This window comes from Falco cherrug, chromosome 16 (assembly GCF_023634085.1).
Source record: "Falco cherrug isolate bFalChe1 chromosome 16, bFalChe1.pri, whole genome shotgun sequence".
NCBI lineage: Eukaryota > Metazoa > Chordata > Aves > Falconiformes > Falconidae > Falco > Falco cherrug.
Genome location: NC_073712.1, coordinates 4,305,718 through 4,319,466, shown reverse-complemented (window position 1 = coordinate 4,319,466; position 13,749 = coordinate 4,305,718). Strand labels below are relative to the sequence as shown.

Below are 13,749 nucleotides of genomic sequence, written 5' to 3'. Positions count from 1 at the left end.
CACCAATTGCCAATTCATACAATGGCTTTCTTCTTTCCACCAGCTTTCCGACAAAAAAATCTCACAAATACTCTGGCAGCATGCTGAAAGCAATGTACATGCTTTGAAGTAAAGCACTGAAGCGTAAGAAACGCTGCAACTGAAGTTCCCTGTGCTATTTCTACTTTGCCTTTTTTTTATACATATATATACATTTATACATATATATGGCAGTTGTCTTATTCAATACATACAATAAATATAAGCAGTCTTACAGAACACTTGGAGGTGGGGGCACAGACTCAAGCTTCAACTAATTGACCAGCTGATTTTTATGATCAGTGTTCTATCTTTTTTTAAGTATTTGCTATGTTACACATAGAGCCTGATCCTTTTGATATTGAATTATATACTGTGGCACCCCCATTTGCTCTGTATTTAGTTTCTGCTCAAAGAAACAGCAGAAGACTGCATTTGCAGACAGCAAATTATCTGAGGAATGGATATTATGATGATCTTCAAAAAAACCCCTGAAGAATCTGAAAAGCGTCCTTTTCCTGATGAAGTTCAAAAAGGAATCGAATGCCTGCTTGCTTTTACCAATTTTGAAAGCCCACTGGCAGAGAGGAAAAGCTAACAGCTTTAAACGTGTTAAAAAAGCTTTTCAACTCAAATACTGAATGGTAATAGAGGGAACCTTGGAGAAATGAAGAATAGTTTCTCCATTTCAGGTTAGGTTGAAAAATATTATTGTTATGCAGTTTAGTTTCAAAAAACACTTAAAAGTAAGAGGGAGTCTATTTTCATTCTCCGTAGTGGATGGAAATTGAGGGAATTTCTTGATTACATTGAAAATCCTGCACCTTAAAACCAGGCAAGTTCTCACCTTTACAGTAATCATTTGGATCCTCTTGTTCGTCGTCATCTGATCCCAAGATTTCTTCCTCTTGCTCGGGAAGGTCATTTTCTGAGTGAGCAGCAGGGCCCCGATGCTGAGTGTCGGGTCTGAAAGAGAACACACTGCATGTCTCACACACGTTACTCTTCACTCCAGCAGCTTTCACGTCACATGAAGCATTGCTGATAATGGAGGAGATGCAATATTCAGCCTTCAGAAAAACTTTTCACATTTCAATGCTTTTACTCTTGAGCCAGTATAAAAGTAGATAGAAACAATTTTCCATATACTAGTGAAAAACAGAATTTAATGCCCTAGATTCACTTTTATAGTAGAACAAAGGAAAGACCAGACAAGCTTAGAGATCCCATCAAAACGTTAGTCTCTTTGAACCCCTTCTCAGCCTTTCCCTCGGTGAGGACTTTTCTAAGGTGAGGTTGTATTTTTAAGATGTCACATCACACAAACCCCGAAGATTTAAATGTTGATGAATGGTATTTTAAAGACTAACATCAACTAATTCTTAGTCTTTTGGGGAAAAAAAACCAACCAGTTTTAGAACTGGTGCCCTTTGTCCCTTTCACCTTTTGAGATCAAATGAACATTTAACAATCCTCCTGTTTCCAAAACTTGAGAACTCTCACATCCCTAAGATTGCCCTTGATTTCTCCTGTTCTCATGTGGTATGCTGCATTTCTAGTTTGTCTCTTCCATGAAGGTCTAGAAGTTGTTACAGTTGTCTGAACTACGGGGAGTAGGAGTATGCAGAGCAGATGTTCTGTAAACCCTTCTGAGAGTTTGTGATTGCAGAGGGCTTGAAATCAGGCACTGAGGTGGTGGTGGTGGTTTCCCCCCCCCCCCCCACTTCCACATTCATAAAAAAGACCATTAATTTTGTGTTTAACTTTACACCAAACCTGCTACTCTAAGCTCCTGCTCGTGAAGGTCACGTTGGCAAGGGCGACCTCATTGCTCTCACGCATTTAAGCTGTGTTCGAGCTCCCCGAACTAAAACACATCACTACCCCCCCTGCGCCCCAGCTCCTCCTCCATGGCACCACACTGCTTGCAGCCAAACAGTTCATGAAACGATGATACTAACAGGTAAATTATTTACTTTACAAAGCATTACAGCAACGGTTAAACGTCTACAAAGTTTAATCCTCAATATCCTTTTGTACAAAGCAAGCGTTTATAGTGAAAACAATGCCTACAACCCATCTGCACTGCCAAGAGCTAATGGCAAAGCACTGCACAGTATCAAAATTAAGCCTCCTTTTCTTAGAAGTATAAGATATTAAAAAGAGCTGGACTTGCCCAAAGAGGTGGGCAACAAATTTCTTTACAGCAGTGACGTACAAGCACGAGATAACATTCTTTACAATGAGCTTCCCCGTCCGTGTGAATTAGCGGAAGTTTCTTGTATTGAAACTATTGTTCCAGTGAAGCAGCAGATATAACTGATACCTTACACCACCCTATTTCAAATCCGACTCATTTTGCTCAAAGGAGTAACTGCTGAGAGAGCCACTGATTGTGCCAGTGGATACGTTAACGCATGTGGGCTTTTGGATGCAGTTTTTTTAGCTTATAACTGAGTTGGAGCTCTGTGCATCATATCATGGCCACACTGACTAATCTTTTTAATATTTCAGTTTTGAGCAGTTATATGGCAGAATGGACGTTCAGCATTTACCTACTACACATGCACTCTGCTGAGACTTCATCCATTAAATACATATGTAAAATACGTGAAAAACTACAGCCACCTTAAACAGCTATGGAGCATAAAAAGGAAGAAACCACACGTTCCAACCTGACCACGACTAAACTTAGAGCCGTTTACAATCTGGAGCTGAAGTTCGTTAAAGAAAAGAAGAGCTACAAAAGGTCATCCCGGGCGCAACCAAACCACCTGACGTTCACTTTCAGTCTGCTGTCAGAGCTAGTAAATCCTGCTGATTTTTTAATTCAGGAACACATAAGCAACACAGATTAGTGGCCCAGCACCATAAAACAAGACTGCCAGACAGTCCATTCCACTGCTGCCAGGCTACTGAGGCATTTATTAACAACCTCATAGCTTGTTCCAGCCCCAAGATACTTAGCATTTAGACTTTCCCCGCCCTGTGAGCCACAGATTTACAAGTCAGGGGTAGGAAGAAAGCAGGGTAGGGGGTGGGAAGCCTTGGAGGTCAAAAAGCTCCTTGGAAACTGCTGCATTCCCTTGGGGACAACAGAGCTACAAATAAAGTCATAGGCTATCCCCACATTAAAAGTAGGTAGCAAAGGCAAGAAAGGGCCACGGCCAGAACTGTTGAAGGGGAGACTGGATGGTCATATATAGCAAATCCTATAGGCTGGGTAAAGAGAAGCAGAATGCAGCACTGAATAGAAAAGAGAATTTAAACCCAGCAGCCACACCCATAGCATAAGCTCTAAAGAGTAATTCTCCCCAATGCCGTTTCAAGATTTTTCACTTTTGTAACTGTGCAAGATGTAGGGGATTAGAAGGGATTCAAAAGAAAATTCATCTTAAGAACCACTGATGCAGACAGAAACATCATGCCATCCTGCAGTCCCAATGCTTCTCAATAATAAGTCATTTCATGCATCAAGGAAGAAGTTACTGGAAGCACTAAACCCCATTCTCTTGGAAGCTTTCTGTGCCCCTCCTAAGAAGGGACTGACGAATCATGCTGCTGACAACCTCATACACGACACACCCTGTGGTCTGCATCTGAGTCTGTCCTGGGGATCCAAAAGCATTTTACTTCTGTATTACAATCTATTATACCAACTAATGCGATAGTGAGCCGTATTCAGGTCACAGACATTTCTACAATGCTATTTCCTTTATGAAATCAGCTCCAAAACACATCTCATTTGCCTTCCTGTAAAAATTCAGTAGATGTTATTATATCCCACCACCTTCTTCTCCCAAAGTGATCGTGTCAACTGCAGATGCAGAGACTTAACCAGTGCAGAATGTGTATTAACACCAAAAAACCCTGAGACACAAAACCACGACCCTCATCCGTCTGCTTTGCTCACACAGACAGTACTCTTAAAACACAAAAGGCTACTAAAGACAGCAGAAAAATCCATGCTTAGTACTTTAAGATGACAGCTGAGACAGCTGTCAGCAACACTGCTAAATGCAGATAAAATATAGGATGAGTCTATAAGAAATTGCTAATAGTTTACACATTAAAAAATCAAGTGTTCTAGGGTACTTTTTTTCACAGCCACCTCTGTTCTACTTAAGAACACCTCGACCACCTTTTACTTTTGCTCTCTTGACATGCTAGTTAATCATTAGAATTAACTGGATTTGCAGGGTCTATCTAAAACTATATAGCATTATTTTACTTAAGGAAAATGATGTAAAAATGCAATGCTATGGCAAAATGCTAGATCTTTTATGGAATTCGTGTGGATCCACAGCTAGAGACCCTCCCAAAAGTCCTTATTCTCTCGGGAACACCTGAAGAACTACAAATTCACAAGACAAAAAAAAAACCCCCAAACAATTAATGAGGGTAACCTACCTGCATGAAGCACGGCCTCCCATTGATAAAGATATTCCCGAAGACAGTCCAATAGTTTTCGAAAGAGCCATTAAAAATTAGATGCCACACTGTTTGGGAAGCAGGGGGACATCCACGGCAGGCAGAGGGGCTGGTTCTTCTCGAACGCAGCAAAGCTTTGTGCAAGAGCGATGGAGAAGAGGGATTTGCCTCCACCACCTAGCTGCAGCTGCACAGCACTGCATTGCAGGTAAAGGGCCTTGCAGCAAGGCTGGGGGTTGCTCTCAGCTGATCTTCCTGCAAATTCAAGTCGTGTTAGGGGTTGAGCATAAACAGATGCATCTCCTCCTCTTGAAGTTTACCTGTCTCAATCTTCCCTCTAATACAAGTAGGAATTCAGTCAGATACTGCGTTTCATCTTCCTGAACAAGCCGGTTTTTATTTGCCTATTCAATAGCCCACTGGATTCAAAGCTTGGATGAAGACAAGGATCATGGTAATTGCCGACAGTGCAACCCTTTTGATACAGAAATGCCAGCACAATCCCACAGGAGAGAAAGGGCGTTCAAAGGAAAAATGAATTTTCTGAAGTAATTCCAAACTTCCCTATCCAGAGTTATGAGAAAAATCGATCCCTTATGCTTAAAAGCAACAAAACAAGCAGAAGGAGTCAAGTCTTCTTTAAAAAGGTGAACTGAGTATTTTTCACAGCAGCAGGCACTTAACATCACCCTTCAACGATGCAGAAGAACTACCAGCCATTTCCTGCGCCTGTTTATCCTGCTGGTTTATGTAAGTAATAGGGGAAACAAGTCAGCAGCAATGTGACATAGCAAGTAATAATTTATTTTCTCTGCTACGGAGGACCTTTTATTAGTGAAAGACACTGAAGCTGGCTCCGTGGTTTTAAATCAAGAGGTTTGAAGAAAAATTGGATTCATCTGATTGTGTATCTGAAATATTTTCACCTTAAAAGCTTACTGAGGTTTGAACATCCTTTTAACAGTGTAGCATTGCCAAACCTCTTCATGTTCGAAGACCTGCTAACAACATGCAACATTTCCCACTGCAGACAAGATTTTGCTCCATGTTCATTGAATACATCACCCAACGACTCCGCTCACCTCTGCAATGCGCAGTGGGGACAGTAACAGTTATTTGCAGGAACTAAGATTTCAGTCACTCCTTCCTCACAAAAGGTGTTCAAAGAGTTTGCAAAAAACCCTTTTGTATTCTCTTGCCAGTTTTCCACAGAATCACTCATCTGGTTCACACACTAAAATTAAGGTGAAATTGATCGTGTAACGTGTGTTCTTACAGACTTGCACCGAGGTAGATCCAACAGCATCAGGAGGATGAGACCATGGGAGACCACAGTCACACCCATCAGAGAGTGCATCAAAAAAGCAGCGTTCTTCATGCTGTGGAGCAGCACCGGCACGGGCTCCTTCGCTGTTCTCAATAAATTACGTCAAGCCATCCCAGCAGCCAAGCCTCCACATGCAATTTCACAATCAAAACTCAGAACGTTTCTCCACTCCGATAACTTACAGAACAAAATGCTTGAAGAGAAGTGTTTGGTTCTTCTATTTAAGGGCTACTTCTTCAAAACTCTTCTGTACAGGAAACAAGTATTTTTCCTTGTCCCTAAACCAGCAGAAATACTGTCCACGCTACCCATCTACCTGCTTTGAACAGATACAAAAGCAGATCCCTTCCCCCTTCAAGCAAGGAAGGCAGCACACATTTAATCCAAATCACTTGTGTCACACCTATCACCATTATATGTGTGCTAACAAAAAAAGATATTCTCCTCACTCCTCTTCACTTGTTTGCCATTCCCTTGGTATTTGCAGAGATGACATCCATCTGTAGGAAACCAAAGACAATTGCTTTCCTAAATGATTTTTAAGCCGCCTGCAGCACAGTTGTTATAAACACTGTCATCCCTTATTTGTGAGCGCAAATTACACACATGCACACCATCCCCTGACAGAATTCAGTTCAGTGAACTTGACTAATGATGAATCCAGCTTGTAGCGCAGGAGACAGGGGTAAGAGTACTGTAACACACCCCGGGACTGTTGGTGAAGCGTTGCTTTCCACCTTAACCATCCAGCTGACGATTTCCAGGGCTGTACACCCACTGCAGCAAGATCTCACTTCAAGTGCTGTTGAAGATTCCTTGTTTTCATTTGGGGAAGAGTGGAGGCAAAAAAAAAAAAAAAGCAGCTCCATATGGCACGGTGAAAAGCCAGGATTTCAACATCTCTCTCCCGTTTTCACATCCCTGCATCCAGACAATGTCTCTTTAAGGGCATGCTTGCCAGACTGCATCTCATTACTATTCCTTGGCGCGCCTCTTAATTTCAAGATCATGTTAAGGCACATCTAGTCAGAATGACTGCTTCTGGTGCCAGCTTCCAACATGCTTACATGCAGATCTGCTGGCAAACCTAGTGTTCAATAAATATTGTAACTGCAGCTGTTTAGACTCAAACTTTCAGTAGGAATTCTGGTCTGAAATGATAGAATTATTTTGCTGCCTGTATGCACTTTACCTTTCTGCTCAAGAAATTGTTAAGTATTTGAGGGGATCATACATCATAGATTGTGGGGGACTTATGAGCCTGTAATCCACGTTATTTTGTGATTACTGCAATTCATTCACTCTTGCATCCCTATTTTTCTGAATAAAGAACTGGTACTTTCTGCCAGTGGGGCAGATCCACAACACTTGCTGCTGCAGGGCAGCCATCTCCGACCTACAGGAATACTGCTGTCAAGAACTTAAGAGGACTGTAGATGGTCTTTCAAAGCATTTAGTTTGGAAAGAACAGTGCTCAGAGGCACCGAGACATACTTTCATTTAGTTGATCTGTGGGAGTTCAGTTTGAAGTAATAATGAATTTCACGTAAGAGTGGTGCTAACGCAGGAACAGAGGCAATCAAGTTTCTTGCTCCCCATACCCACTCCCCCACACAAGCACTTAACAAGCTGTTTGTAGAACCGTCTGCCATCCCAGCTATTACAAACCAAGGGATGTCCATGGAAACCAGCAGATCTTCAGTTGTGTCCTGTCATAGTCTAATAATCGCTTCTGCGTTTGAATGAAAAAAATCCTGTGGGCGATGCATTCTGACTCTACCCTAAACTTATATTCAAAATACTTATGAGCTATGTAGCCCCGGCATTAATTATGAAAGACAAGGGAGGAAACACAAACTCTGATCCTGGTCCCAGGCAAAGTTTTGAGTAAGGAGGTTGAGGAAGAGCCCAGGAGGGTCAGAACTCCAGAGCTCCACAAAGACAGCAGGAAAAGTGCTAACAAGCAAGATATGCAATAACAAACGGGAACGCATCAGACTCCACTCAGAAGTTTCTGCCCCCCAGACTGCATAGATGGAAAAATTACCAACTTCCTCCTCTCTCTCCATAGAAATTCTGTTGAGGAAGAAGAAAGTGAGGCTTCACTGCATGTCAAGAGTCTGTCCAGAAAATTACAAGTAACTGTAAACCAGCTTCTTGAAAACACAAAGTATTGCATGCATTTGGGAAGAGGGAGAGGAAGCAAGACTGTACCAACTCCGCTCTGCCACTGCCCTCCCTCCAGGAGTAGAAAGTGCCAGAGGAACTACTCAAAGTCCTGTGAAAAAATCTCTCCCGCTCAGTAAAGCCTGTACGAAAGGATTAAATAAATTCACCAGTGCATGCAGAATTAATACTTCAAATCATTTTTCAGAACAAGCCATATACTGTAACTGTATGGCTGCCACTACCTTTGTGATTATTCATGCTTACAGTAATAAAATGTTCTGCTCTGAGACACAATCTGTTCGACATCCTTTACACAGAGCTGCTGGTTTTGTGCACGAGTAGGCCAACTTTTCCTGAAACATGAAAGACACTGCTGAAGCGAGACACTGGACTTGATAGGTATGTCATTGGCAGGCCCAGACAATTACACTGTTTCACCATCTACACATCACACAGACCTGTGGTCCAGTTCTAGTAATACACTTGTTTTCTTAATTTCAGAAGAAATGACCTGTAATATGGAACTATTTTTCAGTTTCTTGTCTGCTTCTCTAACTGCTTTGAATCTGGATGGGCTTTTTAGCCTAGTTTTTAAACTCCAGGTCTTAATCTCAGTAGTAACCTAGAGTCCTTTTTTCCTAGGACACGGGGAACAGTTTGAGCTTCTAAGGGTTTGCAACATACAATGCAGATAGAAAAAAGCCAAAGTATTTTACTGGCAATTATGGTCTAACTGTCACAAGTGCCAGATTCCATTACAAATTACCAAAGCCATTGCTCAAGTAAGTCTATATTTGTATTTTAGTTCCAACAGAAGCTTGTGTTTTTGAATGGAAGCATGGTTTTGAAGTAAATACCAGACCTTTCTTACACATTGGGCTTGTGTTCACACAGTGCAACAAGTCTCACAGCACAGGAAATTAATCTCTTTCAAACGAATCCCTGCAGACAGCACACTCCAGCACCTTTTCAGGCAGGAATGGACATTCTGTTCACACAAGGGCTAACTCAAAGCAACATTCCCCTCCAAACAGCACTTGGGGTCCTTAAAAACCAAGCTTGTAACCAATCTCCTGTTTGCCTGCACCGCTTCCTAAACAGACACTACTTTACTGCACCAGGGCGTTACAAGTACACACGTGGCTGGGTCTGTGCTACGGGACCTGCAAGCCATGGCGCAGCTACCTCGTGGCTGATGAAAGGCTCAGATGGTGGGACACCCACCGCTCCTTCCTCCCGCTGCATTCACGGACATCCCCATCCAACACAGCTCATGAAACACCAGAACACGGGAATTCCGTTTTCAGTTTCTTAGAAGTCGTACGAGGACCTCTCGCACAAGAAGTGTTGCCAGGAAAGCACCGCACAGGTCCCCACCTTCCTAAAGGCCACTGCAAATATTACACCTAACACATCTGTCTACTGGCGATAAACTCCAGAGATACTAGTAACTCCTTCAAAGCTTCTGTGTTTTTGACAACTGAGCAAAAATAACTACTGGAAGCACCTCACCACATAGACTGTACACTCTTAAAACATTCGTAAGTTTTAGTAAGAAAAAGAGCTTGTAAGCCTACAAGCTCCTTTTTTAAAGACAGGCTTTTTTGACTGCTTTTGGGAATCAGCTGACTGTTACCGCCCGAGATCTTCACACCTCATGAAATGATAAAATTAATACATCCCCAGGCAGCTTTCAGCGAAGCTATCTTTTGGCAGCAACACACATTGCAGTAACCTATGTACCAAACTCCCAATGCTTTATTAGCAACTAAAGCTTTGACATGCCTATTTCCTGACATATTCTTGATATTAAGGAAAAGGCCAAGCAGAAGCTTGCCTCTCATTTTCTAAAAATATTTTCAAGCAATTTTAATTCTTTAATTTCATGCTTTTTTGATGGAAAGGACTAAGAAGAAACTGAAATCAGTGCTTCACTCAAGGTCACAAAGCAACCCAGCGATAGTCAACATCAGCACTCGGGATCTCCCTGCACCTAGGCTTGTTTTCAGTCCCTCCAAGGCATTCAGCCTATCACTCTCCCTGTCCTCCCTCCTCCTCAATTCCCACAGAAACGGGAGCTGGGCAAACGTACACAGCCACGACAGTCTCCCAACTCCACTACGGTAGGCACGGGACCGACAAGCAGGCTAGGCAAGCAGAAACTTCCTAAGCAAAGCTGTGAGATGGCTGGTTCAGCGATCGTGCCAGATCACCAAAAGATTTGGGCTAGTTTTACTGGAGTGGGAAGACACAGGTACCTCACCTTTGTATTACGAAGAAACTTAGCCTGCTCCTTCTAGTGAAGAGTATGTTATGATGAATGCACTCACTTCTTCACTGATATCAAATAAAACAGAACAAAAAAAAAGGCAGGAAGGATAGGAAGAAATAGGAACATCCTGAACTTGGGGAAAATGAAGAACTTGGTTGACCTTCCCATTGAATAAAAAAAAAATTTAAGCATGGAACTGTGATTAGTATTTACAAGGGTCTCCTATAAATAACCAGTTTGGTCTGGTCTTGTCCGAACCTAAATAGCAGCAATTTTAACTATTGAATGATGAAAAAAAGCAGTGACTTTCCAGTTTTGTTCTATACACAGTCCGTGCTGATTATTTTAACCTTTCCAAGTGTTTTTTTTTTTTCTGGTTTTAACCGGATTGAGTTGATAGGGAAACATAAAGCAGGTGTAGTTCACTTCTAAAGTGCAAGATATTCTGAGTTACTTTAAATCCCTTCGGAACATTCTCTGCATTTTTATACTTACCCATACTAATTCCTAATATTTACCAACCTTAATCTTTTAAAATCAGTTGTTTCATGCTTTTTCCTACTCTTCCTATAGAAAAAAATAACACGCGTGCGATCTAACCAACTACCACGGAACATTCGATGTTGAAAGGACATTCCATATGGTTTCAAGATTAGATTTTATGGAAAAAGTCTTGCAACAACCCAGTTAAGCTTATTTTAGAAGATTTAACTGGAGCAGCTTTGTATTTAAATAGCAAAAATGTCATGGAACTGCACCTGAAATTAGAGGCTGACACTGGGTTCATTTTGTCATAGAACGTAAAGCATAAAGTACATGCAAGGTTCTTTAATTTCTGAGGCAGGATCTATGGTACCAGGCAGAGTTGAAGCATGTAGTTTAAGAAGATAAACATAGCATTTTACAAGTAGTATGGTTCTCCACCCAAATCCAGGTTAGTGGCAAAATCAACAGCTAACCAGCAGCGCAGTTGAACCTGTTTTGCCTACAAGGTTAGAAAAGATTTTAGAAAAAAAAATAAAAAAAGCTAACATGCCAGCACTGAAAGTTACCATTCAGCACCCTCAGAATTTACAGAGAAATCAGTCTTTCCAGCCCCAACTGTGGGCTCTACTGGCAGAGCCACTATTGTTTGTCTGCAGCTGGACAAGAAACAGAGTAACTAACAGGTATAGAATTAAACAATAGATTATTCATTCAGAAGTTAGGATGCAAATAACAGTAAAGAAAGAGAACAGAATTTCAAAACCTGTCCTAACGCTATCTTCAAGAAATACCAGGAATACATACGTACAAAACAGCATGGAAATGTAACGCACATCTGCCAAAGAGTTTAGTTAATGCTCTTTACCCTTCAGAAGCCACATTTCAAAGTAACTGGATCTTTGCTGGAGACAACGGGCAAAAATTTTAAAATCCCCGTGATTTGTCCGAGGAAGTGACTAAGAAAGCGTTACTCTAGGCCTAAAGAAAACCCCTCCAGCTCCCACCCCAAAGCCTTACTTACTAAATCCTTCTGGTTCCTAGCCCCAGGCGAGTGTAAAACCTCCTGAGGTGCCAGAGCTTTGGCACAAATAAGCGGCATTTTACCGAGCACACAGAACCGGCTCGAGGATCTATATCACCTTTCCCTAGAAAGGAATCCGCGAGCAGCACTGAACGCGGTATTTAACGCAGCCTGGCGGGAGCCGCTGTTGAATATTTACTCGCCATCTTTCCATTTTGATCTCTGCAGCCAAAAAAAGTTCACCACATAGAAAGACTTGGGGAAATTCCTGCGGTAGGAGAAAAGCCACAGGAGAGCATCAAAGTTAAAGGAGTAAATGAGAGATCACAGAGGTTTTACAGCAAGATTAAAAGGAAAATAAAAGGGGGTGGTGGGGGGATGGTGAGGCAGGGGGCAGCACCAGGAGTTACTGAACTGCTGAGGGGGGGGAGGAGTGAACGGGGGTGGGGGGGGCACCACCAGGCATTACTGAACTGCTTGGGGGGGGGGGGGGGGCTGCACCAGGCATTACTGAACTGCTGGGGGGGGGCTGCACCAGGCGTTACTGAACTGCTGGGGGGGGGGGGAGTGAAGGGGGGGCAGCACCAGGCGTTACTGAACTGCTGGGGGGGGGGGGAGTGAAGGGGGGGCAGCACCAGGCGTTACTGAACTGCTGAGGGGGGGGGGAGTGAAGGGGGGGCTGCACCAGGCGTTACTGAACTGCTGGGGGGGGGGAGTGAAGGGGGGGCAGCACCAGGCGTTACTGAACTGCTGGGGGGGGGGGGAGTGAAGGGGGGGCAGCACCAGGCGTTACTGAACTGCTGAGGGGGGGGGGGAGTGAAGGGGGGGCAGCACCAGGCGTTACTGAACTGCTGGGGGGGGGGGAGTGAAGGGGGGGCTGCACCAGGCGTTACTGAACTGCTGGGGGGGGGGGAGTGAAGGGGGGGCAGCACCAGGCGTTACTGAACTGCTGGGGGGGGGTGTGAAAGGGGAGAGCAGCACCAGGCGTTACTGAACTGCTGGGGGGGGGAGGGGACGGCAGCCCCCGCCGGGTAGGAGCCTGCAAGGGCAGAGCATGACACGAAGCGGGTGGTCACGACTGCAGATCCATCGTGAGGGTCTTCTGGGGGGAGGCAGGGAGCGGAGAGCCTTCCCCCCCGCCCCAGCGCCTCTCCCTCCCCTCAGCCCGCCAGAGAACCCCCGGGGGGGGCGGTGAAGCAAAACCCGCCGCCCCGGGCCACCGGCTGCCTGCCTGCACCGCCAAACGCGCCTCCAATTAAACTCGCGTCACGGAGCCGCCCAGCCCCGGAGGCCGGCGGCTCCTCCGCCCCGCAGCGCCCGCCTGGGCCGGGGTAACAAAGGGGCGGCGGGGCCGGGGGCGGCGGGAGCTGCCGCCTGAGGGGCGCGGGGCCCGCACTCACTTCCTCTGGGCCTTGTCCTTCTTGGCTTTGGTCCGCTTCTTCCGCGCCTGCAGCGCCAGCACTGCGGGAGAGAAGGGGAGAGAGGCGTGAGCGGCGGCGGAGGGGGGGTTGCGGGCCGGGGGGCCGGCGCGGCGCGGCGCTCACCTTTCCGCTCCATGGCCGCCAGAGCCGGCAGCGCCGCGAGCCCCGCGCGCCTGCGCGCCACCCCCCCCCACCTCCGCGCCACGCCGGGCCGCGCCTGCGCAACCCGCCCGGCTCCGGGCGCCCCCGCGCGGCCGCCGCTCCGCCCCGCGCCGCTGGGGCCGAGCTGGGAGCGGAGGCCCCGGCCCCGCCGTGGCGCGCACCGCGGCCGTGACGTCAGCGCCGCGCGCTGTGACGCGTATCCGGGAGCGCCTGCGGGGAGCTCGGGCTCGCGCCGTGACGTCAGAGCAGGCGCTGCCGCGGGGTCGCGCCGCCGGTTACGCACGGGGGCGGCGGCCTCGGGGTGCGGGGCGCTGCGCTGGAAAGGCCGGTACATCGCCTGCCATCCCCGTCACAATTACAGGCTCTTAATCTTATTAAGTTATGTATTACTTACTATTAAAAAATTAAATTTTTCGGCTACTGGGCCATTCGGGCATGTCGC

The 13,749-nt window shown here is 45.4% G+C and overlaps 1 protein-coding gene across 2 annotated transcripts in view; it reads right to left on the bottom strand.

Annotated features, from left to right (window-relative positions):
• SRPK1 (SRSF protein kinase 1) overlaps positions 1–13,723 on the bottom strand; it is a 28,393-nt gene extending 14,670 nt beyond the window's left edge. The window contains exons 1-3 of one of the 2 annotated variants that reach the window (XM_055728342.1): positions 13,702–13,723; positions 13,125–13,185; positions 866–984 (exon numbers count right to left, since the gene is read on the bottom strand). In XM_055728342.1, coding sequence (XP_055584317.1) covers positions 866–984; positions 13,125–13,185; position 13,702 — 181 coding nt within the window. In that variant the 5' untranslated portion in view covers positions 13,703–13,723. Of the gene's footprint in view, positions 1–865; positions 985–4,428; positions 5,000–13,124; positions 13,186–13,701 lie in introns of those variants that run through there. The other variant, XM_027816382.2, reaches the window with a different exon arrangement.
• Between the last annotated feature and the right edge of the window lie 26 nt (positions 13,724–13,749).